This window comes from Macaca mulatta, chromosome 3 (assembly GCF_049350105.2).
Source record: "Macaca mulatta isolate MMU2019108-1 chromosome 3, T2T-MMU8v2.0, whole genome shotgun sequence".
Taxonomy (NCBI): Eukaryota; Metazoa; Chordata; class Mammalia; order Primates; family Cercopithecidae; genus Macaca; species Macaca mulatta.
The window spans coordinates 90028033-90054341 of record NC_133408.1 but is presented as its reverse complement, the minus strand read 5'-3'; the positions used below and the strand labels follow the sequence as shown (position 1 = coordinate 90054341).

Below are 26309 nucleotides of genomic sequence, written 5' to 3'. Positions count from 1 at the left end.
GGAACTGTATGACTTCACCAGGTCTTTCTCGATACCAATATATAGATGTTTCAGAAATTGTTACTCCAGACACCACACATTCCAGGCGGGCTGTTTTTGACAGCATTTTAGTACTGGAAATTTGAGGTTGCTCTAGGTGACCTGCACCATATACACACACTGGGGGGAAAAAGTGGGAGGGAGTAAATAAACCAAGAATTTGGAATTTGTAAAAATATATAACAATAGAGAATATCAGTCCAAAGTGATTGGGGGAGCAAAACTACTTACGAGCCCCAAGGACTGCCAGTGTTGACGCGTGGAGCAGTGACAGCATGTCTGCAGGCACTGTGCTCTCTGCCAGGGCAGCCTGGAATCACCGCAAAGAAGCGTTAGACCCCTGTGGCTTGGCTGAGTCCACCAAGTCAAACTTCCCATGGGTGAGGGTGACATGGGGCCTCCTGCATCATTGTAAAGTGGTGTCCTCACCACCTGTTAGCACTTCCAGTCTGTGTGAAGATAGTCCTACGAGGTCTGAGGCCTGAAATCAGACCACATAGTTCAGACAACCACCTCAGACCACACGGCGGCCACCGCAGCAAGTTGTCAGGCTGGTGTCGTTGGTTGTCGGGGCTGTGACATGCAGCCTTGTCTTCTGAGAGCTTGTCTTCAACCAGCTGGAGAGATGTTGATCCGTCAAGCTGCTTAGCTCTGCTCCGCTACCCACACAGCCTGCAGCACGGGGCCCTTCTGGTCACCTTCATGGAGCTGGGCCCTCCATGCCAGTTTGTTTGCTTCTGTTGAAGATTCAGGTTCCTGTCCCCTCCCTCAGCTACCTGAATAATGTACGTCTCCTGAATCCCTGCTTCTCCTCGATGACAGTTTCCTACTGTCTGTTGTTCTTTCTCTAACCCAAGACATTTAATCTGTCCCAAGGTATTTTTACAAACTGCTGTCCCCCAATGCACCCCTTAAAAGCTGCTGTGCTCCAGATTTCCATTCTTAATTTACACACTGGGAGCTGCGGCTCACTGCCACTGCCCAGCATCGCAAGAGAGTATCAAAACCTTATATCACTGTCCTGGGGAAAGAGCAAAGGTCAAATTATGTTTTCTACCAAATGCATGTCACTTTTGCACCATCATAAAGTAAAAAAAAATCTTAAGTTGGACCTTAGTTAAATCAAAAACTGTCTGTACCCATATCCAGCTAACTCTGGGACATTTTCAAGTACGTCTGACACGGGATCTCAAACCAAGTCTGCTCATAGCTAGAGTGAACTCATTCCCTTCTCCCAACCCTTATCTTCTTCCGAGTTCCCTGTATGACATGACTACCCCTAGGACATAATGTGACCTTGCCCCAGCTCACCAGCAGCAATGCACCCACATTGCCCAGACCGGGAACCTGAGTATCAGCCTCAATTCTCCCCTCTAACTAATTCACCACACTCCAATTCCTGAGGATTCTACGTCCTAAACATTTCCTGGCTCACCACTGCCTCCACCTCACGCACTTCCGTGCGTCCCATCTTGGCCCCTCCCACCCACCTTCCCCATGGCCACTAGACTGACCTGGTCATTTTCCTGCTCTAAATTCCTCCCTCGCTCTACCTTGCCTCTGAAGATGACGCCCAGAGTTCTTAGGATAAGAGGCTCTCTGTGATGTGGCCAGTGCCTCCCTGTCCTTCCATCTTCATTCAGTCACTCTCTGCCTAGAATTCCACGACCCACTTCTGTGGATTGACTTGCAGTTTTTTGTGTTTGGACTGCTTTCTAATCCACTTTCCCTGGCTAATTCCTATTTATCCTTTTGGGCTCAGCCCCAGGCAGTCTTCCCCAGGAAGCTTCCCTTACCCAGTAAGTCCCGGATGGAGATGCTTCAAATTGCTTTCTCTTAGCGCCGCCTAGTGTCTTCCTCTCTCCTAGCACCTCCTGCCCAAGCCTTGGCCTGTTTACCCATTTCTCTCTCATTCTGAACTCCAGTTAGAGTTCCCAAGGGAGTAAGATCATGTGCTGTTTATCTCTCTATTCGCAGGTGTTTGTTGAATAGATGAAAGGGTAGAATGAGGGAATGGACGGCCATTGTAGTATTTTTTGTCATTCTGATGTTAATGAAACATTACCATTTAAAATACAGTTTTTAAAGAGTTACCAAGCAATGGACACTTAGTGAATGCCTTTCATGTGTCAAGCACTTTGTAGCCATTATGATATTTAATCCCACAAATTTAGTCTAATCTTCACAAGGCCCTACTTAAAGCAGGTCAGGTAATAGGTCAAGGTTTAACAGCTTGTTGGTGACAGATTTAAGATTAATTCTGTCGGGCTGCAAAGCCTGAGCTCTTTGAATAGTTCTCTCTGCCTCTCTTTTCTCATCTATCGAATGAGAATAAAATCACAGCCTACCTTACCGGATGTTGCAAAGAATAAACGTTAGCCCAGGTAGAGTGTTTAGGGCAGTGCCTGACACGGAGCAAGCCCTTGGAAACTGATGGTGATTCCTGTTATACTCTCCCACTCTGTCTTCTGTGACCTTGCCCCAGCTCAACCGCAGCAATGCACCAGTCACGCTCTTGTCTTGATCAGACAGACTAGCTGGGAGGCTCCCCAAAGCAAGTGACGATGAGAGGGAAATAACTTGGGACCATTTCTAAGAAATAAAAGTTGAAAAGTCTGGTGATGATGCCTCTGAAGGTGAGATCACTTAAGAAAGATATAATCTTGGTCTCTAAGCTAGTCTATCACCCTGGAGGTTGAGGCTGAAACCAAGTGGTATAATTCAGAGGGAGATCAATTTTGGACATTGCTCTTTTCTCTGTTTTGGAGATGAGGAAACTGATGGCTAGGAAATTTAAGACCTTGCTCAAGGTCACAGCGTTCATGAAGAGTAGAAGAGTAGAGCAGGTGTTGGTGAGGAGTGAAGGTGGAGGTTTCTGGTGGTGAAGGTTCACTGTAGCGGCAGAGTCTCCTCTTGAGGAAATGAAAGATGTTGTTCTGTAAGGAGGTGACTGGGGAGCTTGCTCCTCCATTTGGCCACTCCCTGATAATCACTATTTCACCAAATTTGCTATTGTTTGGAGTCAAGCACTGAGAGAGGGGGCAGGTAGCAGAGGGGGCATCTCTCTGTGCCCATTCAGTTTTATCAGCACAATTAGAAAAATGAAATGAAGGAGCAACCCCAAAACAGAATGAAAGTTTACTGCTGTACAGCCTCTGTCCTTCTCACACAAGTTGGAAGGCCTTAGCCGTGACCTGAGCCTTCACTGAGGTTGGAGACACTGGGCTGTTTCAGAACCAAGGCGTGGCTTTTTTTCTTTTGCTTTTTTTTTTTTTTTTTTTTTTTGAGACAGAGTTTCACTCTTGTTGCCCAGGCTGCAGTGCAAATGGCACGATCTCGGCTCACCCCAACCTCTACCTCCCGGGTTCAAGCGATTCTCCTGCCTCAGCCTTCCAAGTAGCTGGGACTACAGGCGTGAGTCTCCACGTCTGGCTAATGTTGTATTTTTAGTAGAGACGGAGTTTCTCCATATTGGTCAGGCTGCTGCCAAACTCCCGACCTCAGGTGATCTTCCTGCCTCGGCCTCCCAAAACGCTGGGATTACAGGAGCCACAGTGCCCAGCCTGCAAGGCGTGTCTTAATTATCAATCTCTAGCACAAAAACAGAAGTTGAGAGAGGTGGACAATGAGTGAAGGAATGCGATGGACTGAGTTCCTTCAAAATTGTTTGGACTTTACATTCATTCATCTTTTTTACTAATGTCATCAAGTCACACATAAACTTTCAATCTTCCATTGAAAAGGTGTTTGTTTTTGGTTTTTATTTGTATAACTTTAAGGGGTACAAGTGCAATTTTGTTACACACATATAATGCATAGTGGTAAAGTCTTGGCTTTTAGTATACCCCACACCTGGATAATACGCATTGTGATGTGAAATTACTTAATTTCCATCTGTACTCCTTCTGCCCCCCACCACCTTTACAAGCCTCCAATGTCTCATTCCATACCCTATGTCCATGTGTACACATTATTTAGCTACCACTTACAAGTGAGAATATCCAGTATTTGTCTTTCTATTGCTGAGTTGTTTCACTTTTGATAGTGGCCTCCAGTTTCCTCCATGTTTCTGCAAAAAACAGGATTTCATTCTTTTGTATGGATGAGTAGTATTCCATTATGTGTATATACCACATTTATTATGGATGAATAGTACTCCACTGTGTATATGTACCACATTTTCTTTATCTAGTCATCCACTGATGGACATTTAGGCTGATTCCATATTCTTGCTATTATGAACAGTGCCATAATAAATGTATGAATGTGGTCTAATATAATAATTTCTTTTCCTTTGGATGGATATCCAGTCATGGGATTGCTGGATTGAATGGTAGTTCTGTTTTTAGTTCTTTGAGAAATGTCCATACTGCTTTCCAGAGAAGTTGTACTAATTTACATTCTCATCAACAGTATATTAAGCGTTCCTTTGAAAAGGCATTTAAATTCAGCTTAGACTTCAAAGAATTTCTTTTTCTTCTGCACATAGAGTGGCAGTGGGGTTTCCTGTTTAGTGCTGGAGGATCAGTAACACAGGTTTTCTTTCATTTATTTTCTGTTAAAGAAGACTGCTTTATACGAAGGTAGTTGGCAGAGTGATCTTATGTGTATGGCTTTGCTTTAATATAAAAATCACAGTCACATAACCTAGCAGACATTTGGCTAAACCCCCTCATTTGTCAGATGGGAGAACAAAAGTCTAGAGAAGCTTGGGATACACACATGCTCCACAGTGGGGTCCTGTTCAAGGAGAAGTGGAAGGCAAAGTCCCAGTGTCTCATCCAGGGAGTATTGCTCACCCTGCCATGGCAACCGTCTATGCACATGAGTTCCTGTGCAGCCTGCCCACCGATGAACATACTGAGGAGTGCGCAATCTTGTTTCCTATGCTTCTAATTGCTGACTCTATTGCAAAATGGTAACAGTCCCAGGGCCCAGAGCCTGGAAGCTGGAAACAGGGGTAGGCTTCCAGTCTCAGCTTTTCAACCATTTTGGGGTAAATCTCAGCCAGCCCTCCACCCTTGAAATCTCTTCCAAAATATTTGATTTGTGCATTCTTCAGGGGAGATGGTCAGACTCTTAAATGATCAGTCTCTAACAGTACTGTCCAATAGAAATAAACGTGAGTCACCAAGGTGAGTCACACACTTAAATTTTTCTAGTTGCTGCATTAAACAAAGTAAAGAGAAACAGGTAAAATTTGTTTTAATGCTATTGGTTTTAGTCCAAGATACCTAAATATAATCATTTCAACGTTTGATCATTATAAAATTATTTCATTTTTTAACACTAGATCTTCAAAATGTGATTTTGGACATACAGCCCATCTCAGCTTGGACTATTGTACTTGGTATGTTTCCCATGCTCAATAGCCACATGTGGCTAGTGGCACCCAGATTCAGGTGCACAGATCATCCTGCAAAGGCTTCAGAGACAATGAACGGGAACATCTTTAAACAGGCCCCTTTCAATGAGATAGATCACTGAATCTGCACAGGCTGAGAGCCTCGTCCGTAGTGGGACTGCGGAAGGGACCTCCAGGATAGATGGGGAGGTGAGGGACAGGGGACAGGACTTTTTTGCTTCTATGCCCCAGGGAAAGCCAAGGGACCAAGAGTTAGTGAAAATGCCCAAGGCCTTGTTGGATTTGGAGGAAGAGTCCTTTTTGTGCAGGCCTGGGGTGGCGTGCAGGGCTGCTCAGGTCCCAGGCAGTGCAGTAGTTCATGCCCTCGATGCCTGTCTCCAGCTTCAGCGCTGCCAGGGTACAGCTGCTGCCATCCTTGGCTGTGATTTTATCTACTTTCAAGATGGAATCCCACTGCACATCCAACGTGGACATGGCCAGCTGGTGGAGCCCCTCAGGGACCTGGCCCTTCTGCTGCCGGTACCAGTGGATGTAGCTGATCCTGGTGCAGACCAAGCACTGCAGGATGACCGAGTTTCCCTAGCGCCCCAGGACATGGGCCAGCTGCTTCGGCCTGATGAGCCACCAGCCAGCTGTCAGGGAGACAGCAGTGAGGTAGGGATGACCCAAAGCCTCGCCACCTCTCCACAGGTCCTTAGGTAAGAGACTGACCTGGAAACAGGATGGACCAAAGGAAGGCAAGGCGGCCCAGCACGTCTCTGATCCTGACCAGGGGAGAGGAGCCCAGAGTGACCTGTTTCAAACTGTGGACCTGAGCCACACTTTTCTGAGTTATGGTAACAGCCAGCTTAGGGCCTGAACTGCTGTTTCCCTTGTGGTGCAAGGAGGTAACCAATGAGAGAAATGGGGGAGGAAGAAAGAAGTCCCAGAGGAGAGACAGAAATCTGACCACAAGATGAAGGGTGAGAGGACCAATAGCTAGAGTTCTAAAAAAGGCTTAAAGAGTGTTGATGGTATAATTAGCGAAACTCTTGGACTGCACTAATTGGTTTATGGTCATTGCTTTATTAAATCCTTAAATAACTCTATAGGATAAATGTTATCTCCAATTTAGAAATGAAGGAGTAAGGCTGTTTTTTAAAGTAGCTTTTCCAAGGCTGTAACACCTAAGGAGAATCAGAGTTGGGACAGAAGCCAGGCCTGACTGGTGACAAACCTCCTGTTTCATGTAACCATCCTATACTCAGAGAACAATGCGTGTGCTGCTTGCTCCAGAGGAAGGGACAAACAAAAAACAGCAATCCCTGACAAAAACCAATGCCCACGTCTGAGCCAGCTTCAGAGCATCGCACCCAGAGGTCCTAGTAGAAGGAGTTTTTCAGTGCCCTAAAATAACATGATAGCTGTGTAGTCTTGGGCAAGTTATTTCACCTGTTTTCCCTCATCTGTAAAGAGGGGTGTCATGGGGCCACGTGGAGAGTAAACAGGAGAATGTGAGCAGAGCACACAGCACAGTCCCAGCTGCATAGACCATGCTCAGGAAATGTGGGGTGTTGTTATTGCACCTGGAAACTGGATGGGTTCCAGTAAATGATCTCTGGGGTTTGCACAAAGTAAAAATTATAGGGACTAATGCAGTTTTCAAGAACCAGGTGTGGGTGTGTGTGCATGCGTGTGTGTGTGTGTGTGTGTCCAAAAGAAGAAGGCTAAGTCAAACCAGCAGACAGAGAGGGCCTGGAGGCAGGACTAGCTCATTCTCTGCCAGTGGCATGTCCTTGGAAATGGTGAAGACAGGGCGTTGGGAAGGACACATCTGCCAGAGGCTTGGAGAAATAGACCCAGCCTTGACTTCCTACTGAAATGAAGGTCAATTTTCAGCTTTGCTAATGATACCCAGGACCTCCTGAGTAGTCAAAGAGATGGCCATGAGGGGAAGGCTGTGGGCATGGCAAGAAAAGGGGTCTGACTTGGGAAGGGAAGTTGTGAGTCCCTGGGCTCCCACGACCAAACCCAGTTCCTGAGTTTCCCTCCTGTGGCAAAAACTGAAAGTCATGATTCCAGTTTTCAGCATTCTCACATGCAGGGCTTAGGGTTGTGCAGAGTTGGTGAGAAGGTGGTCAAATACAAAGCAAGCAGAACATTTTGACAGAGGGATATTCTGGGGCTATCATTTATACCCTCTGTAGACCTCTAGCCCAGTGGTGGGCTAGACTAATGGAAAAGAAAGTGACAACTATGGTCAGAACATGTCAACACAGGGAAACGACAGGTAGAAAGTGCAAAATACAGACAGTGAGCTATGAAAATGGGCAAATTGTTTGTCTTTAATATTTCTCTATTTTTTAGATATTTTTAGCAGTAAGAAAAATATTATTTTGGAGGAGAAAAAATTTATAACCACTACCTTTGTTTTCCATATTCAAATTGGCTATTTATTGTACCTTGTGCTTATAAGGTGCAATATGCACATGAAAACAGTGATATGTTTCACTTTAGTCTCGTCATAACAAATCAAACCATGTTAGAGTCACATCTGAGGTAATATACCAAGTCAACATGGCATTGCATAATGAAGTGCAGTGTAAAGCCTCATCCTGAAGTCTTATCTTGAAGGTAAATTTAATAGGAAAAAAAAAAAAAAAACTTCAGTAATGCTTACAGGATACTTACGCCATCACTGATTTATGCACAAGCTTGGTTATTACTATTCTATAATAAATTTGGTTGACTTTTGGACAACCTCATTAGTGAGAATAATTTTTGTAAAGTTTCCATTTTCTAATTTTTTTGTTTGTTTATTTCAATAGTTTGGGGGCAATAGGTAGCTTTTGGTTACATGGATAAGTTATTTTGTGTTGTCAGTGTTCAAAACTATGTTTCTCTTCATTGCTGTTTTAACCGTTTTAATTCAATTGCGATCATTATATATGTTAGCAACAGCCAACCATATATTTTGTTTGTTTGTTTGTTTCTTTGAGACAGGGTCTCATTCTTTAGCTCAGGCTGGAGTACAGTGGTGTGATCTCCGCTCATTGTAACTTCCACCTCCTGGGTTCAAGCGATTCTCCTGCCTCAGCCTCCCGACTAACTGGGATTACAGGTGCGTGCCACCACACCTTGCTAACTTTTGTATTTTTGGTAGAGATGGGATTTCGCCATGTTGGCCAGACTGGTCTTGAACTCCTGACCTCAGGTGATCTGCCCACCTTGGCCTCCCAAAGTGCTGGGATTACAGGTGTGAACCACTGCACCCAGCCCAACCATAGATTCTAATAGCATCTGCAGTAAACCTGCAGCCACACATTCTGTCTGGTGGCATTTGCTTTCCTTTCCTCTACTTGTCTTCCCAATTAGGTGGGCCTGTGCTCTTCTCCATGTAGCACTTGCAGGTTCTATTTGTCTAAATTAGACATATGTTTAAAATAATAACGGGAAAAATCTTGGGCAAAACGCAGTCAAGATGTAGGAGGGCTTGCCTTCTCAAGCCCTTGGGTGGCTTTTTAAGGATGCTGACCAAGATCCCAGATCTCCAGGGAAAGAGAAATGCGATGCTGAGTGAGGGAGAGGTGTGTCCCCTCATCCCATGTCATCCAATCACTGCCCAGGTGGAAGCAGACCTCAGCCAGCCTGGGGTATGGCTGCAGTGGTGGGGAAGAGCAAATCCAGGCTGAGGCGGCCCCTGCATGAAGATCCAGCGACTGAGGGCTGGACCTTTAAAGTCACGCATCCTCTGCATCTTCCACGTGATTTATCTGACCCAGGACAGCGCTCTTCTGGCCATCCTAGAATCTGAGAACTCATGTAATCGGACTTTGTCACTTTGTCATGTAGGATAAATTGGGTGTTCACAGGATGACAGTTATTAGTGAAATTGACAAGACTGGGACACCAGAAAGAGGAATGCCACTGAAGGGTTTTGATAAGAAGACTGTGGATTAAATTGAATTTTGTTTCCAATTTACAACTTCATAGCACTGTTTGTTGAATAAAACTTTTTGTTAAATCTATTTTGTGGGAATTAGTAATCCTCTATTTCAGCTTTATCGAGGTATAATTGATAAATAAAATTACATATTCCAGGTATACAACATAATGTTTTGGCCAATGTATACATTGTGAAATGGTTACCACAATCAAGCTAATTAATACAGTCATCATCTCACATCATTACCTTTGGGTTTGTATGGTGAGAACACTTAAGACTGACTCTCAGTAAGCTTCAAGTGTACAATATAGTATTACTAAGTATAGTCACCATGCTGTATTCCAGATGTCCAGAACTTATTCATCATAGAACTTCAGGTTTATATCCTTTGACCAACATCTGCACCTCCCTACCCCTATTTATTTTTGCTATGTTTTGTAATATACATGATGCATTTCTATTCTGGTTCATGGTTCATAGTTATAAATAAGTGTACCTATATATTAGGGGTTTATTCTTCAATAAAATTATGCCTTAATTTGATTATGAAAAACTCTTAATTTTTTTTTAAAAGCTATAGTAATTAACATATTGTGCTCTTGGCACAAGAATACACAACATAGGGACTCAGCCCCATATGTAAAGTTGAAGTTGTGCACACACAGCCACCCCACCTCTGGCTGTGTCTTTAGAGAAACTGGCAAAAGTACAAGCCAACATGCACAGTGGAGAAGAAGAGAGAGCAGAAGGGGCTGAGTGAGCATATGGAAACTTCACCATCACAAAGGTGGCCTTGAACTGAGAGTTAAAGATGGGTTAGGTCAGTAATTTGGGGAGAAACTGGCTCTCCACTTTAAGATTCCTAACTCCCACCCCACGCACAAAAGGTAGATCAAACAAATACATGTGCAGAAGAAAACCTTCAAGGTATTGAGAGAATAAAAACGAGAATATGTTTATGCTTCAAAGTAAGGGACAGGCTTTCTTAAAAAGGTGTGATCCCCGAGGAAGGAGAGCAAGTTAAAGCAGATTCATTTAGCACACAACCTTTTCTTGCCTGAGGTCACAGGAAGCCAGAAGGAACTGCGGTTGTGGGATTATCGTGCAAAAGTGTGAGAATCTGTCAAAGCAGCAGTTTGAGGGGTTGGGAGAGATTAGAGTGAGGTAGATTTGGTGAGCTGCGAGGGAGCCCGTGAGCAGCTTTCCAGAATACCTTCATGTGTCAGGCTCAGGACAGTCCCTTGATTTCTTGCCACCAGCGCAGCAGTTTTCAAAAGTCAGTTTGAATAAGAATCAGCTCTGGAGGTTATTTTAAAATACACCTTTTCACCCTTCATTCCAAGATTCTGTCTTATTGTGTTGGGTGCTTCCCAGAACCTGTACTTTATTATTATTATTATTAAAAGCCTCACGTGCTTCTGATTCAGGTGGTCCATGGAGTTCACTTTGAGAAACACTCTTCTAGGAGCCAGGCTGATTCAAGGTTTAGGGTTCTGGAAGAAAGAGGATCCAATAGACGAGAAACCAGATACACATGAACCCAGTACTGCTCCCCTTCAGTATTCTGGACTCTGAATTTCTCAAGCTTCTCTGTCATTATTCAGAAACCTCTTCCTCATGACCACATTTGTTTCATCTCATTCCTGCATACTAGGGCCTTTGACACATCAGCTGTGATATTTTCTAAACAGAAATTAATTATTCACAGTAAGTGTTGCTTACCTGCTTTCTTCTCCTGCTGTTTCCTAATTACTTTCTTATTCTTTACACTAGCCATGTGCTTCCAATTCACCAATTAGAATGAAGGACTGCATTTTGAGACAGGAAGAGTCATTTTCTAAGACCTGCCTCAAAGTCAAGACATTTTCAAAAGAAAAAGATTTAAGACAGGTTGCAATAGCCAGAGTGTGAGCTCCAGTCAGTGAAAGAGAATAAGCCATACGGGTTCCAAATGGAATAAAGGAATGTAGCCTGCCTGGACTATCCAGGAGTGGAGGGCAGCCTCCTTGTTTTATGTCCATTCATCACATCCACTCTGATATTCTCAGACACAGGGTAGACACCACAGTCAGTCCATCCACCTATGGGATTGCACTTTTAGATAGACTTGGGCCTTTAAAACTAACATTAGAGTGGGAGCTTCTATGAGTCCTCACTCTAATGGGGGACCACGTTGACAATATGGGTTTCTTGGTATCAAAGTTAGCTCAGATGCTGTCTCCAACAGCCTTGAAAGACCTGGTTATTCTCCTTCCCTAGATGTATAAATTTCTCAGGTAATTGGTCTTCCATCTTTTGCGGGAAAAGGCTCAGAGAATCACTACCATATATACTTGCTAGAACATTACAAGGTTCTCCCTCAAGACAATCTGCCTCCCCCTTCATTCAAAGGACTCTGAGTTGGAGAATGGGAGGAGCTGACATCATTCTTTCATTCATCTTCTCTTAATATGTTCCAATTACATATATAGATGAGATATGTATATACATGTATATATGGAAAATATATGTGGAATACCATTGTGGTAGCCCAATTTCCTTACCCTTAGGAACACTGTGGTTTATTAGTTGTCACCCCAGATTTCTGTTGAACAGAGCTCCTTGGCTGCTTTTCTGGCTTTACGTCTTCTCACACTAATTCTGCCCATTTGGACTCTTATTTTGAAATCACATCATTTCCATTGACTCTAGGGAGCTAATTCCTTAACAGCATCTCCTATAGTCATCCCCACAGGGCACAGCGTCCACCGAGACTCTCAAGAATGCTGATGCCTCCTATTTCAGAACATGCCTTGTCTTCCTAATTCAGAGGGTTCTCTGGGTTCTCGCAGGGAATACAGTTATCCAGTGAGTTCTCAGGTTTAGTGGGAAAGTCCACTCTAGCATGCCTACCTCTCGAAGTCTTTTCATGCCTTCCTCCATAACTCCGTCCAGGCAACTCTGACATCTCCGTATCATGTCACGTGACCAAGGTTTCCTGCATGTTTCCATGGAGCCATCCCAGGAGTGTCTAAGGACCAACACCAGGAGCCCTGTCAGGGTAATAGATTATGAAAATACCTCTGTAGGATTAAACTCTGCTTCTTCAGGCTTACATTCCACAATCCACCAGCGAGCACCCTCCAAATCTAGTTCTAGTCATGTTCTCCATGTCGGCCAGGATGTGTGAACTCCTTGAGTGGATAATCCTTCCATCGCTCAGCAGGGCTGTAGTCTTCCCCAATGGCCCATGCTGAGACCTGATCCAAATTATCAGTCTAATATCCAGAGGGGAGATGGAGTGAATTCTGCTGCAAGGCAAGCGTCAGATCCTTCAGATGCTCACATTACAGCAGGGATGCTTGCGATGGTTCAAAACCTGTGATATGATTTGTAGGTTGGCATATCTATGACAATCACTTTTTTACCCATTCTCATGCAAACCAATAATACTATGATTTGATATGTCAACAAAAATATCAGTTTGTTCAAAAGATAGCAGATCTGATACATGTTAGGTGTCTTATTGAAGTGCAAAGTTGTTATTCCAACATTTATCCTGAGCAGTGAATAAGCACTATTTCAGCCATGATCTATAGACAATAATTGGATAAATGCTTGAGAGCAGCTGGTCTTCCTATAGAGTTTCCTAAATGTATCCCTCTACAGATCAGTCCATGAGGAACTTGTCTGTCTTAGGAAGCAGAAGGAATGGGTCTCCATCAGCCCCTAGAAGAGCTGAAAGAACTTCGCTGTAAGCCAGGCTGCATGGCTGACACAGCTGGGAGATTGTAGTTTAGACTTTAGGTAACTCATGAGGGTGGGGTAGAGAACAGGGTGCAGCTGGTGCCAGCACCATGTTGGCTAAACTGGTCGCAATCTCCTGGCCTCAAGTGATCCTAACAACCGGACTACCCAAATGCCGGGATTACAGGATGAGCCACTGGGCCTGGCCAGTATTATTATTACTAACACAGTAATTATTGTATAAAAATTCCTGATAGATCAATGATGCCATCATTAAATAATCAATGCATAAAAACATTCAAATACATGATATAGATTTCTTTATGCACACTTATGAAGTATGTGCACCTTTAGAAGTCAGACACAAAATCCAGACACGCGAAAATAAAAGATTGATTAAAATGTATAAAAACCCAAATCGAATATCAGAACGAAAACATAAATATGGCATTGAAATAGAAACAATACATACTCTGCTATGAAAAACAGAATGAAAAGGCTCAAATGAACTGATAAAAATATTGTTACCTATAGGGTGAGGGAGAAAAGAGGAACGAGGAATCTACAACGGAAGTTAAAATCTTCAAATGAATCTTCTTTTATAATTTTAACTTCAGCTCCATGTAAATGTTTTATATATACAAAACAAAGACGAAACAAAACAAAGTAATACAACAAACTTCCAAAATATAAAAATGAAAACTGAACAATTAAAGTAGCTGTATCAATGTTGGCATGAACAAATAGAGAAAAATTATTTCAAATGATTTTGTGGAAAAAGTAGTTTGATTATGTACCCAAAAAGGAAAGAAGGAGAGATAAAAGCAAAGAAGAAAGGAAGGAAAAAAAGGAAGGAGAATGGATGGAAGGAAAAAGGGAGGAAGGGAGGGAAGGAAGGAATGAAGGAGGGAGGGAGGGATGGAGGGATGGAAGGAGGAAGGGAGAGTGAGAAAAATAATAAAAGCAACCAAAGAAGAAAGAAAGAAGAGAGAGAGAATAAAAGGGAAGGCAGAGGGAGAGAATGTTCAACTGTATATCTAGGCCTGGTGTTTTAGTGGTAATTATGGCATTACTTATATTGTTATAGACATAAGGAATAAGCACCACTCTCAGCTGTGATCTCTGGATCATGGGATACACGATTCAGTATAAATACCCTTCCCATTTGCTGTCCAAAATATCTTGCTTCACAGCTGGACCCTAGGTGTACCTGTCTGTCCTAGGCAGCAGAGTGAGTGGGCCTCCCCCACGTCCTAGGAGAACTAAAGAACCTTGCTCTCAGCCAGGCTGCTTCGCTGAGGCTTAGCTGAGATGGCAGCTTGGTCTTCAGGGAAGTCCTGGGGGAGGGTGGGGAACAGGAGGCAGCTGCTGCCAGGGGAGTGTAATCCTGTAGGGGAGATCAGGAGTTAAGCTGTGTTTCTCTTGTTCAGCATACAGTAAATTTGGTGGCAGGAAATGAGAGGGGGTGGTTCTGTCTTGTGTACTAGAAGCAGCCACACGGCAGATTTTCAGTGTGGTGTTCAGCAGGTCTGAATCACTGTGCCTGTCCCAGTTGGCACAGTAATAGACCCCAGAATCATTTTCAATTAGATTTCGCAGTCTCAATCTCAAGTTGTTCCTTGTGCTTCCATAACTATCATACTTTCCTGGACTGATTCCTGATTCCAACACAACCCTGGAGTTGGAGGTGTCATAGTACAGAAGACGCTGTGGGGCCTTCCCCACCTGGTGTAGGTACCAGTGGATGTAGAAGCTACTGACTTCAGGAAGATCACAGGTGATTTCAGCAGATGACCCAGTTGGCCTGGTGACTGACTTTGTTCTCCCTTCCAAATTGGAAGATTTCTGACTGGCTGTAATGGAGGCAACACAAAATATAATAAGGCATTCCTTAGTATGGCACCCCTTGCAAAAGAAGAAAACAAAACAAAACCTCTCTATAGGCAGCACACTCACCAGGAGACAGGAGAGCTAGAAGCAGGACTGGGGCCCACCACATGCCTTCCTCTCTTGGGCCTTGGAAGGAAAGGGATCAGATGAAGAGGAGCAGAAGATCCTCTCAAAACTCAGGTCCCACTCAACAAGGAAGTGATCCCTAGCACAGAAGACAGTAGGAGGAGCTGGTCTTCCTGAGACACAGGCAGAGAGAAGTGACTGAGGATCTGTCTTAGGGGACTCCCAAGCCTTCCTCCCAGCAAGGGTGGTGCCTGGGAGGACCCCGCAGAGGAGCTCCTGCCTCTCTGCTCAGGTCCATTCTCCTGCGCCCTCTTGTGGCAGCTGAGAGCACGCCCTCTGCAGGAGAGAGCCCGGAGCGTGGAGAGCTCAGGCCTGCTGCAGAGAGAGTGCAGATGTGGCGAAGCTGACCCTGGAGGTAACAGTCTCAGGCCTTGAAGCGGGCAGTCTCACAGCAGGCTCACACCCAGCACTTCAGAGTTACAGCAGGTAAGTCCACTGCCCGGCCCTCATTCTGCGGGGAAGCTTCTGATTAGGGCCCTAAACCACCATCCTTTTCACGTCTGCAAGGACACTGGAGGCAACACTGAGGGGCATTCTGAGAAGGTCTGAACCTGCTTTATTAACAGGACTGAGGGTCAGGCATGTTGGTGGGTCTTGGACTCTCCTCTAAGGTAAATGGATGTGTGGGGGTGGGACGGGTGTATGTGTGATCCTGTGTGAGTTTGTGTGTGTGTGTATGTGTGTGTGTGTGTTGGGAATGTGTGCCCGTGTGTGTGATCTCTTTATTAGAGGATTTCCATTCATTCAAGTAGAAGTGTGAGTTGTTTCTTTTTTTAAAGTAATACAGGGTGCCATGTCATGCAATATTTGGTACATACTTAAGCTAAAAACTTGTTATTGAACTGAACTTCCAAATTTCCTGAGTATTGCATATTTTACCTAGCAACCGTACCCTCAGAAAGCTGACCGATGTCTGCAGTGCACCTGGATTCATAGATGGAGATATAGGTGATAAAACAAGTATAGTAAAATAATTGTGAAAATTCAGTAGTGCATACACAGATTTTCTCCTCTTCTGTAAAAAAAAAAAAAATTTAGACACATGTTTAAGATATTCATAAAATGTAGAACAACGTCCCTTTTGGTTGCTGTTTTGACCCAGCTCAGAGAGTTCAGTTTCTGCTGACATCACAGCTGGGAATGAGAAAGGCAGAGGACTCTGGTTGGTCTCACTCTGCCTCTCGACCGCATGTACAGGACTTGAGGCTGCCACAGGAGCAGCTCTGAAAGCTGAGTCATCGGGGTCCTTGTGAAGGAGGGAAGCTCACCTGCCTTGGAGCCAGGAAAATCCTGCCTGGGATAGAACTCTCATGGTTTAAAAATGAGAAGGGAGAGAACTGCCATCACATTAGAATGCACAGAAAATCCTTAAAACAAAAAAGTAATGAGAGAAACAATCTCCACTGGATTATAAAATGAACTATAAAACTACAGTGCTGAAGAGAGGCACTAAACTGAAAAGATTCATGGAACACAGTGGAAAGTCCAGAAAGAGAGTCACATGTATGTAATATTTTATCATGTCCTAAAGTTGTATGTTAATATCCACAAGGAAATACTTGATTATTTACTATGTTCTCCTTTGGGAATTGACTTACCATATGGAAACAAATATTCTTGGGTGGCTAACTTAAAAAGTTAGAGATTTACTTGTAATAAAACTGAAAACAGGAAATCAGACTTAAACGATGATGAATTGCACACTAATTGTAGGTGACATTGGTCTCTCTGAGCCTGACATCATAATACAGACCCTAGAAAAGTTGATAGATTTTATTAAAAGTAATATAGAAAGTTCAGTTCACCAAAAGGTGCTGAAAATAAATGAAAGCAAATGACGAGAAATATTTTCAACACATTTGATAAAGGATCAATATCTAGGAAATGGTGTATATTAATTCTTACAAACAAATAAGAAAAAATTAATACCCCAACAGAAGAATAGGCAAAGAGTATGAAAAGGCAATTCACAAAAGAAGAAGTATAAATGGCCTATAAAGTTGTAAAATAATGCTAGTATTCATAAAGATAAGACAAGTCAAATTGGATGAACAAATCTCATTTTCTGAACCCCAGAGCTTGGATTGAAATCACTATCAAATTAAAGTATATGACTTAGGTAATGTTAGGTAACCCCTCAATTTCTCATATGCTATATTCAATGGTACTTAAACCCGTCAATAAGGTTTCTGTGAAGATTAAATAAAATATACATGTAATGTGCTTAGTACAGTAACTACCAGAAAGTCAGTACCCATATTTATCATCAATATTATTATTACTATAGTAATCATTGTATAAAAATTCCAGATAGATCATGATATCAATATCAAGTAATAAATGAATAAAATATTAATGAAATGATACAGATTTCTTTATGCATACTTCTGAATTATGTTCACCCTTCCAAGTAAGACACAAAATGCAGACATCAGAAACTAAAAGATTGATTGAGATGTATAAAAGCAGAATATCAGAACAAAAACATAAATATGCCATTCAAATAGAAACAATGCATACTGCACATATGACAAGCAAAAGATGAATTTCTGTAATAGTGATAGACTTCTGAATAAATGAGAAAAAGTGAAAAAGTTCAACTGAACTAATAAAGATATTGTTACCCACAGGGTGAGATACAGAAAAGAGAATTCTAGAATAGAAGCTAAAGTCTCGAAATTGATCTTGTTTTATAATTTTGACTTCAGTTCCCTGTAAAGGCTTTACATACACAAATCAAAATAATACAACAGATTTCCAAAATATAAAAATGAAAACTGAACGAATAAACTAGCTATATCAAAGTTGGCATGAACATATAGAGAATTATTCTGTATTCTGATTGTGTGCCCAAAAAAGAAAGAGAGAGAAAAGGAAGAAAGGAAAAAAGGAAGGAAGGAAGGGAGGGAGGAAGAGAAGGAAGGAAGGAAGGAAGGAAGGAAGGAAGGAAGGAAGGAAGGAAGGAAGGGAGGAAGGCAGGCAGGCAAGCAAGCTAGGAAGGGAACTAGGGAGGGAGGGAGAGGAGGGCAGAAAAAGGGACGTGTAGAAAAACAGCAAGTAACCAGGAAAGTAGAGAGAGGAAAAATTAAAGGAAGTTAGAGGGAGAGAATGTTCAACTGCATATCTAGGCCTAGTGTTTTAGTGGTAATTACAGTATTGCTTATATTGTTATATGCATAAGGAATAAGCAACACTCTGGGCTGTGATCTCTGGATATATGATTCAGTATAAATACCCTTTCCGTTTGCTGTCCAAAGTATCTCACTTCACAACTGGACCCTAGGTGTACCTGTCTGTCCTAGGAAGCAGAATGAGCAGGCCTCCCCCATGTCCTAGGAGAGCTGAAAGAACCTTGCTCTCAGCCAGGATGCTTGGCTGAGGCCTGGAGATGGCAGCTTGGTCTTCAGGAAAGTCCTGGGGGAGGGAGGAGAACAGGGTGCAGCTGCCAGGGGAGTGTGATATCAGTGGGGAGATCAGGAGTTAAGCTGTGTTTCTCTTTGTACAGAATACAGTAAATTTGGTGGCAAGAAATGAGATGGGTCATTTCTACCTTGTGTACCAGAAGCAGCCACAAGGCAGATTTTCAGTGTGGTGTAGGGCAAGTATGAATCACTGTGCCTGTCCCAGTTGGCACAGTAATAGACCCCAGAGTCACTTTCATTTAGTTTTAGAGGTATAAATTTCTGACTTATCCTTGTACTTCCATAATTATCATGCTTTCCTAGGCTGACTCCTGATTCCAACACATCCCTGGAGTGAAGGGGTCATAGCACAGAAGATGCTGTGGGGCCTTCTCCTCCTGGTGTTGGTACCAGTGGATGCAGAAGGTATTTTCTACAGGAAGATCACAGGTGATAACAACAGATGACCCTGACCCCCTGGTGCCTGACTTTCTTCTTGCTTCCAAGTTAGTAGATATGTGACTGGCAGAATATAATGAGGCATTTCTTAGTAGGGCATCCTTTGCAAAAGAAGAAAAAAACCAAACCAAACCAAACCAAAACAAAACCCGTGAGCCTCTCTGTAGGCAGCACACTTACCAGGAGACAGGAAAGCTAGAAGCACGGCTAGGGTCCACCGCATGCCTTCCTCTCTGGGGTTGTGGAGGGAAAGGGACCAGATGAAGAGGAGCAGAAGACCCTCTCAAAACTCAGGTTCTACTCAACAAGGAAGTGATCTCTGGCACAGACGGCAGTGGGGGGAGCTGGTCTTCTTGAGTCACAGGCAGAGAGAAGTGACTGAGGATCTACCTTGCGGGACTCCCAAACCTTCCTCTCAGAGGGGTGGTGCTGGGAGGACCTGCAGAGGAGCTCCTGCTTCTCTGCTCAGGCCCGTTCTCCAGCGCCCTCTGTGGCAGCTGAGAGCAGGCCGTCTGCAGAAGACAGCCAGGGGCATGGAGAGCTCAAGCCTGCAGCAGAGGCACTGCAAATGTCCAGGAAGCTGACCCTGGAGTCAGCCGGCTCAGCCCTCGGAGGGGGCAGTCCCACAGTAGGCTCGCACCCTGCACTTCAGAGTTGCAGCAGCAAATGCTGATGCCAGGACCTTGTCCTGCCAGGAAGCCTCTGATTAGGGCCCTGAACTGCCTTCCTTTTTGCCTCTGCACGGCACTTGGAGGCAACCACCCAAGGCCACTCTGAGAAGGGTTGAACGTGCTTTATTAAAAGGACTGAGGATCATGTATGTTGGTGGGTTTGGACTCTCCTGTAAGGTAAATGGGTGTGTCGGGGGGTGGAGGTGGGGAAGGGGTGTCTGTGATCCTGTGGGTGTGATCTCTTTATTAGAGGATTTTTGTTCATTGAAGTAGGTGCATGAGTTGTTGTTGTTGTTGTTGTTGTTGTTTAAGTAGTTCAGGGTGCCATGTTATGCAATATTTGGAACATACATAAACCAAAAACTTGTTATTTGCCTGAACTTCCAAATTCCCTGGGTATTGTCTGTTTTGTTGGGCAGCCCTACCCTCAGAAAGTGAACTGAGATCTGCAGTGCACCTGGATTCACAGATGGAAATATAGGGGACAAAACAAGTACAGTAATATAATTGTGAAAATTCACTAGGGCATACACAGATTTTCACCTCCTCTCTAAGAAGTATATAGAGACACACATTTAAAATATGCATAATGAGATGTAGAACAATGTCCCTCTTTGTTGTTGTGTTGGCCTAGCTCAGAGAGTTCAGTTTCTGCTGTCATCACAGCTGTGAATGAGAAAGGGAGGGGGCTCTGGTTGGTCTCCCTCTGCCTCTGGACCACACGTGCAGGACATGAAGCTGTCGTAGGAGCAGCTCTGAAAGCTGAGTTCTCAGAGTTGGTTGCGGGAAGTCAGGGACCCCGAATGGAGGGACCAGCTGAAGCTGCAGCAGAAGAACATAAATTGTGAAGATTTCATGGACATTTATCAGTTCCCCAAATTAATACTTTTATAATTTCTTACGCCTGTCTTTACTGCAGTCTTTGAACACAAATTGTGAAGATTTCATGGAGATTTATCACTTCCCCAATCAATACTCTTATAATTTCCTATGCCTGTCTATACTTTAATCTCTTAATCCCATCATCTTCATAAGCTGAGGATGTATGTCACCTCAGGACCCTGTGATGATTGCATTATCTGTACAAATCATTTGTAAAACATGTGTGTTTGAACAATATCAAATCTAGGCAACCTGTTCTTACAGGATAACAGCAATTTTCAGGGAACAAGGGATATAACCATAAGGTCTGACTGACTGTGGTGTCAGGCAGAACAGAGTCATATTTTTCTTCTTGCAGAAAGCAAATAGGAGAAATATCGTGAATTCTTTTCCCAGCAAGGAATAACCCTGGGGAAGGAACGTATTCCCAGGGGCAGGCCTATTGACAACCGCTCTAGGAGTGTCTGTCTTATGTGGTTGAAGATAAGGGATGAAATACGCCCTGTCTCCTGTAGTGCCCTCAGGCTTACTAGGTTGGAGAAATTCCAGCCTGGTGAATTCTAGTCAGACCAGTTTTCTGCTCTCAACTCCTGTTTCCTGGTAAGGAAGATAGTATCAAGATAGTATCAAGATAGAATGTACCCAGTGGGACATGGAAACTCATCAGTAATTCTAATTTTGCCCTGGCCTTGTGATCTTGCTCTGCCCTTCTGCCCTTGTGATCTTTTATTGCCCTTTGAAACGTGTGATCTTTGTGACTTACTCCCTATTCATACACCCCTCCCCTTTTGAAATCCCTAATAAAAATTTACTGGCTTTGCGGCTCAGGTGGGCATCATGGAACCTGCCGATATGTGATGTCACTCCCGGTGGCCCAGCTGTAGAATTTCTCTCTTTGTACTTTTTCTCTTTATTTCGCAGACTGGCTGACACTTAGGGAAAACAGAAAATAACCTACATTGAAATATTGGGGGCTGATTTCCCTGATATCTGGTGCCCAACGAAATCAGCACCCAGTAGGGCTCCTTGTGAAGCCGGGGAGTTTGCCTACCTTGGAGCATGAAAAACTCTTTCTGGACAGAAGTCTCACAGTCTAAAAATGGGAAGGGAGAGGATTGAGATCACACTAGAATGCACAGAAAATTCTTAAAACAAAAAAATAATGAGAGAAACTTCATCAGAATGTGAAAAGAACTATAAAGCTACTGTGCTGAAGAGAGGACAATACTGGCACTAGAATGACAAGATTCATGGAACACAGCGGAAAATCCAGAAAGAGAACCACATGTATGTAATATTTTCTCATGTGATAAAGTTATATGTTAATATCCACAAGGAAATAGTCAATTATTTAATAAGTTCTCTTTTGAGTATTGGCTTACCATATGTAAACAAATATTGTTTCATTTCTACCTTACCAGTTACAAATAGTGATTTAGTAGTAATACAAAGAAAATCTTTAGACTTAAACGATGATGAATTGCATACAAATTCTAGGTAAGATTGGCCTCTCTAAGCATAACATCAAACTAGACACCCTAGAAAAATTGATAGATTTTATTGTGTTTTTATCAAAGTTCAGTTCACCAAAAGTTGCCAAATGTAAATAATAACAAATGAGGAGAAATATCTTCAACACATTTGATAAAGGGTCAGTATCTCTAAAATGGTGTATATTAATTCTTATGACCAATAAGAAAAAATTAATAATCCAGAAGAAGAATAGGCAAAGAGTATGACAAGGCGATTCTCAAAAGAAGAAGTATAAACGACCTATAAAGTTGTAAAACAATGCTAGTACTCCTAAAGATGGGGGAATGCAAACCAAATTAACAAATCTCATTTTTGGAACCACAGAGCTTGGAATGCAATCATTATCAAATTAAAGTCCATGATTTAGGGAATGTTAATTAAACCCCCAATTTCTTATGTTACATTCAATGGTACTTTAAATCCTTAATAAAGTTTCTGTATAGATTAAATAAAATATGCATGTAATGTGCTTAGTAAATTAACTACCAGAATGTCAGTACCCATATTTACCATCATATTATTATTATTAGTTTTTTTGAGACAGAGTCTCACTCTGTTCCCCAAACTGGAGAGCAGTAGTGTGATCTTAGCTAACTGAAAACTCCACCTTCCAGGCTCAAGAGATTCTCCCGCCTCAGCATCCAAAGTAGCTGGGATTACATGTGTGCACCACTACAGCCAACTAATTTTTTGTACTTTACTGTAGAGACAAGGTTTCACCATGTTGGCTAAGCTGGTCACAGTCTCCTGACCTAAGTGTTCCTATTGACTGGAATACTCAAATGCTGGGATTACAGGCACAAGCCACCGGGCCTGGTCAGGATTATTATTACTAATACAGCAATTATTGTGTAAAAATTCCTGACAGAACAATGATGCCATCATTAAATAATGTATAAAAACATTCAAATACATAATATGGATTTCTTTACGCATACTTATGAAGTATGTGCACCTTTAGAAGTAAGACACACAATCCAGACACAGGAAAATAAAAGATTGATTACAATGTACAAAAACGGAATATCAGAATGAAAATATAAATATGGTATTGAAATAGAAGCAATACATTCTCCACTATGAAAAACAGAGTGAAAAAGCTCAAGTGAACTGATAAAAATATTGTTACCTATAGGGTGAGGGAGAAAAGAGGAACAAGAAATCTACAATGGAAGTTAAAATCTTCAAATCCATCTTCTTTTATAATTTTGACTTCAGTTCCATGTAAATGTTTTATATATACAAAACAAATATGAAACAAAACAAAGTAACACAAGTTTCCAAAATATAAAAATGAAAACTGAACAATTAAAGTAGCTGTATCAATGTTGGCATGAACAAATACAGAAAAATCATTTCAAATGATTTTGTGGAAAAAGTATTTTGATTATGTACCAGAAAAAGGAAAGAAAGAGAGAGAAAAGTAAAGCAGGAAGGAAGGAAAGAAAAGAAGGAGAATGGATGGAAGGAAACAAGGGAAGAAGGGATAGAAGGATGGAGCGAGGGAGGGAGGGAGGAAGGAAGGGAGAAAAAAATAAAAGCAAGCAAAGAAGAAAAAAAGAGAATAAAAGGGAGGGCAGAGGGAGAGAATGTTCAACTGCATATCTAGGCCAGGTATTTTGGTGGTAATTTTAGTATTGCTTGTATTGTTACAGACATAAGGAAAAAGCACCACTCTCAGCTGCGATATCTGGACCATGATTGGATACACGATTCAGTAAAAATACCCTTCCCATTTGCTGTCCAAAATATCTTGCTTCACAGCTGGACCCTAGGTGTACCTGTCTGTCCTAGGTAGCAGATTGAGTGGGCCTTGCCCATGTCCTAGGAGAGCTAAGAGAACCTTGCTCTCAGCCAGGCTGCTTAGCTGAGGCGTGGAGATGGCAGCTTGGTCTTCAGGAAAGTTCTGGGGGAGGGTGGCGAACAGGGGGCAGCTGCTGCCAGGGGAATGTGATATTAGGGGGAGGTCAGGAGTTAAGCTGTGTTTCTCTTTTTCAGCATACAGTAAATTTGGTGGCAGGAAATGAGAGGGGGCGGCTCTATCTTGTGTACCAGAAGCAGCCACAAGGCAGATTTTAAGTATGGTGTTTAGCAGGTCTGAATCACTGTGCCTGTCCCAGTTGGCACAGTAATAGACCCCAGAATCATTTTCAATTAGATTTCGCAGTATCAATATCCAACTCCACCTTGTGCGTGTATGAGTATAATACTTTCCTGGACTGAGTCCTGATTCCAACACATCCCTTGAGTTGGAGACGTCATAGTACAGAAGACGCTGTGGGACCTTCCCCTCCTGGTGTAGGTACCAGTGGATATAAAAGTTACTGTCTCCAGAAAAATCACAAGTTATTTCAGCAGATGACCCAGTTGGCCTGGTGACTGACTTTGTTATCCCTTCCAAGTTGGAAGATTTCTGACCGGCTGCAATGGGAAATGACAACATATAATGAGGCATTCCTTAGTATGGCACCCCTTGCAAAAGAAGAAAACAAAACAAAACAGAACCTATGAGCCTCTCTGTAGGCAGCACACTCACCAGGAAACAAGAAAGCTAGAAGCAGGGCTAGGGCCCACCGCATGCCTTCCTCTCTGGGACCTTGAAAGAAAAGGGATAAGATGAAGAGGAGCAGAAGACCCTCTCAAAACTCAGGTGCCACTCAACAAGAAAGTGATCCCTAGCACAGAAGATAGCAGGAGGAGCTGGTCTTCCTGAGACACAGGCAGAGAGAAGTGACTGAGGATCTGTCTCAGGGGACTCCCAAGCCTTCCTTCCAGAAGAGGTGGTGCCTGGGAAGACCTGCAGAGGAGCTCCTGCCTCTCTGCTCAGGTCCGTTCTCCAGCGCCCTCCTGTGGCCGCTGAGAGCAGGCCGTCTGCAGAAGAGAGCCCAGGGCATGGAGAGCTCAGGCCTGCAGCAGAGGGACTGCAGATGTAGGGGAAGCTGACCCCTGAGTTAACAGGCTCAGACCTTGGAGGGGCAGTCCCACAACAGGCTCACATCCTGCCTTTCAGTCTTGCAGCAGCTAATGCTGAAGCCAGGGCCTTGTCCTGACAGGAAGCCTCTGATTAGGGCCCTGAACTGCCTTCCTTTTTGCATCTGCAGACACATGGAGGCAACCACTCAAGGCCACTCTGAGAAGGGTTGAAGCTGCTTTATTAAAAGGACTGAGGATCAGTACGTTGATGGGTGTTGGACAGTGCTCTAAGGTAAATGGGTGTATGTGTGTCTGTGGGGGCGGGGGGCAGGGGGTGCCTGTGATCCTGTGGGTGTGATCTCTTTTTTAGAGGATTTTTGTTCGTTAAAGTAGGAGTATGAGTTTTTTTGGTTTTTTTGGTTTTTGTTTTTTTTTTTAAGTAGTACTGGGTGCCATATAATGTAATATTTGGAAATACTTAAATTAAAAACTTGTTATTTATCTGAACTTCCAAATTGTCTGGTATTGAATATTTTATTTCTCAGCCCTACCCTCAGAAAGCAGACTGAGATCTGCAGTGCACCTGGATTCACAGATGGAAATATAGGGGACAAAACAAGTACAGTAATATAATTGTGAAAATTCACTAGGGCATACACAGATTTTCACCTCCTCTATAAGTAGCATATAGAGACACACGTTTGAAATATGCATAATGTGATATAGAACAATGTCCTTCTCGGTTGTGGTGTTGGCCCAGCTCAGAGTGTTAAGTTTCTCCTGTCATCTCAGCTGGGAATAAGAAAGGGAGGAGGCTCCGGTTGGTCTCCCTCTGCCTCTGGACCACAGGGAGAGGTCATGACATGACATGAGGCTGCCACAGGAGCAGGACATGAGGCTGCCACAGGAGCAGCTCTGAAAGCTGAGTTCTCGGGGTCCTTGTGAAGCCGGGGAGCTTGCCTGCCTTGGAGCGTGAAAAAGTCTTGCTGGACAGAAGTCTCATGGTCCAAAAATGGGAAGGGAGAGAATTGAGATCACACTAGAATGCACAGAAAATTCTTAAAAGAAAAAAATGATGAGAGAAACCTCATCAGAATGTGAAAAGAACTATAAAGCTACAGTGCTGAAGAGAGGGCAATACCGGCACTAGAATGACAAGATTCAAGGAACACAGTGGAAAATCCAGAAAGAGAACCACATGTATGTAATATTTTCTCATGTGATAAAGTTATATGTTAATATCCACAAGGAAATAGTCAATTATTTAATAAGTTCTCTTTTGGGTATTGACTTACCATATGGAAACAAATATTGTTGCATTTCTACTTTACCAGTCACAAATACTGACTTACATGTAATAAAAAGAAAATCATTAGACT

The 26309-nt window shown here is 43.0% G+C and overlaps 2 long non-coding RNA genes, 1 pseudogene and 3 gene segments (V, D, J or C); 1 reads left to right on the top strand and 5 right to left on the bottom strand.

Moving 5' to 3' along the window:
• The window catches only part of LOC720538 (T cell receptor gamma constant 1-like), a 56627-nt gene extending 56133 nt beyond the window's left edge, over positions 1-494 (bottom strand). Inside the window, 1 exon segment of the C gene segment in view lies at positions 271-494. Coding sequence covers positions 271-316 — 46 coding nt within the window.
• An 8824-nt stretch (positions 495-9318) lies between these two features.
• LOC144339867 (uncharacterized) lies at positions 9319-12361 on the bottom strand. The gene is made up of 2 exons (XR_013415396.1): positions 12222-12361; positions 9319-10822 (listed from the first exon to the last, which is right to left on the bottom strand). It is a non-coding gene; the product is annotated as an uncharacterized LOC144339867 (long non-coding RNA).
• A 997-nt stretch (positions 12362-13358) lies between these two features.
• LOC106997452 (T cell receptor gamma variable 4-like) lies at positions 13359-19738 on the bottom strand. The segment is given in 3 exon segments: positions 13359-14908; positions 15012-15071; positions 19112-19738. Coding segments are annotated over 3 exon segments (630 nt in total).
• LOC144339866 (uncharacterized) overlaps positions 14562-26309 on the top strand; it is a 28064-nt gene continuing 16316 nt past the window's right edge. Inside the window, exons 1-2 of one of the 2 annotated variants that reach the window (XR_013415394.1) lie at positions 14562-15497; positions 25119-25222. This is a non-coding gene — a long non-coding RNA (uncharacterized LOC144339866). Of the gene's footprint in view, positions 15498-19348; positions 19780-25118; positions 25223-26309 lie in introns of those variants that run through there. The other variant, XR_013415393.1, reaches the window with a different exon arrangement.
• Positions 18404-18978, bottom strand: LOC106997418 (T cell receptor gamma variable 8 pseudogene; annotated as a pseudogene).
• Positions 23730-25146, bottom strand: LOC704883 (T cell receptor gamma variable 5-like). The segment is given in 2 exon segments: positions 23730-24438; positions 24554-25146. Coding segments are annotated over 2 exon segments (601 nt in total).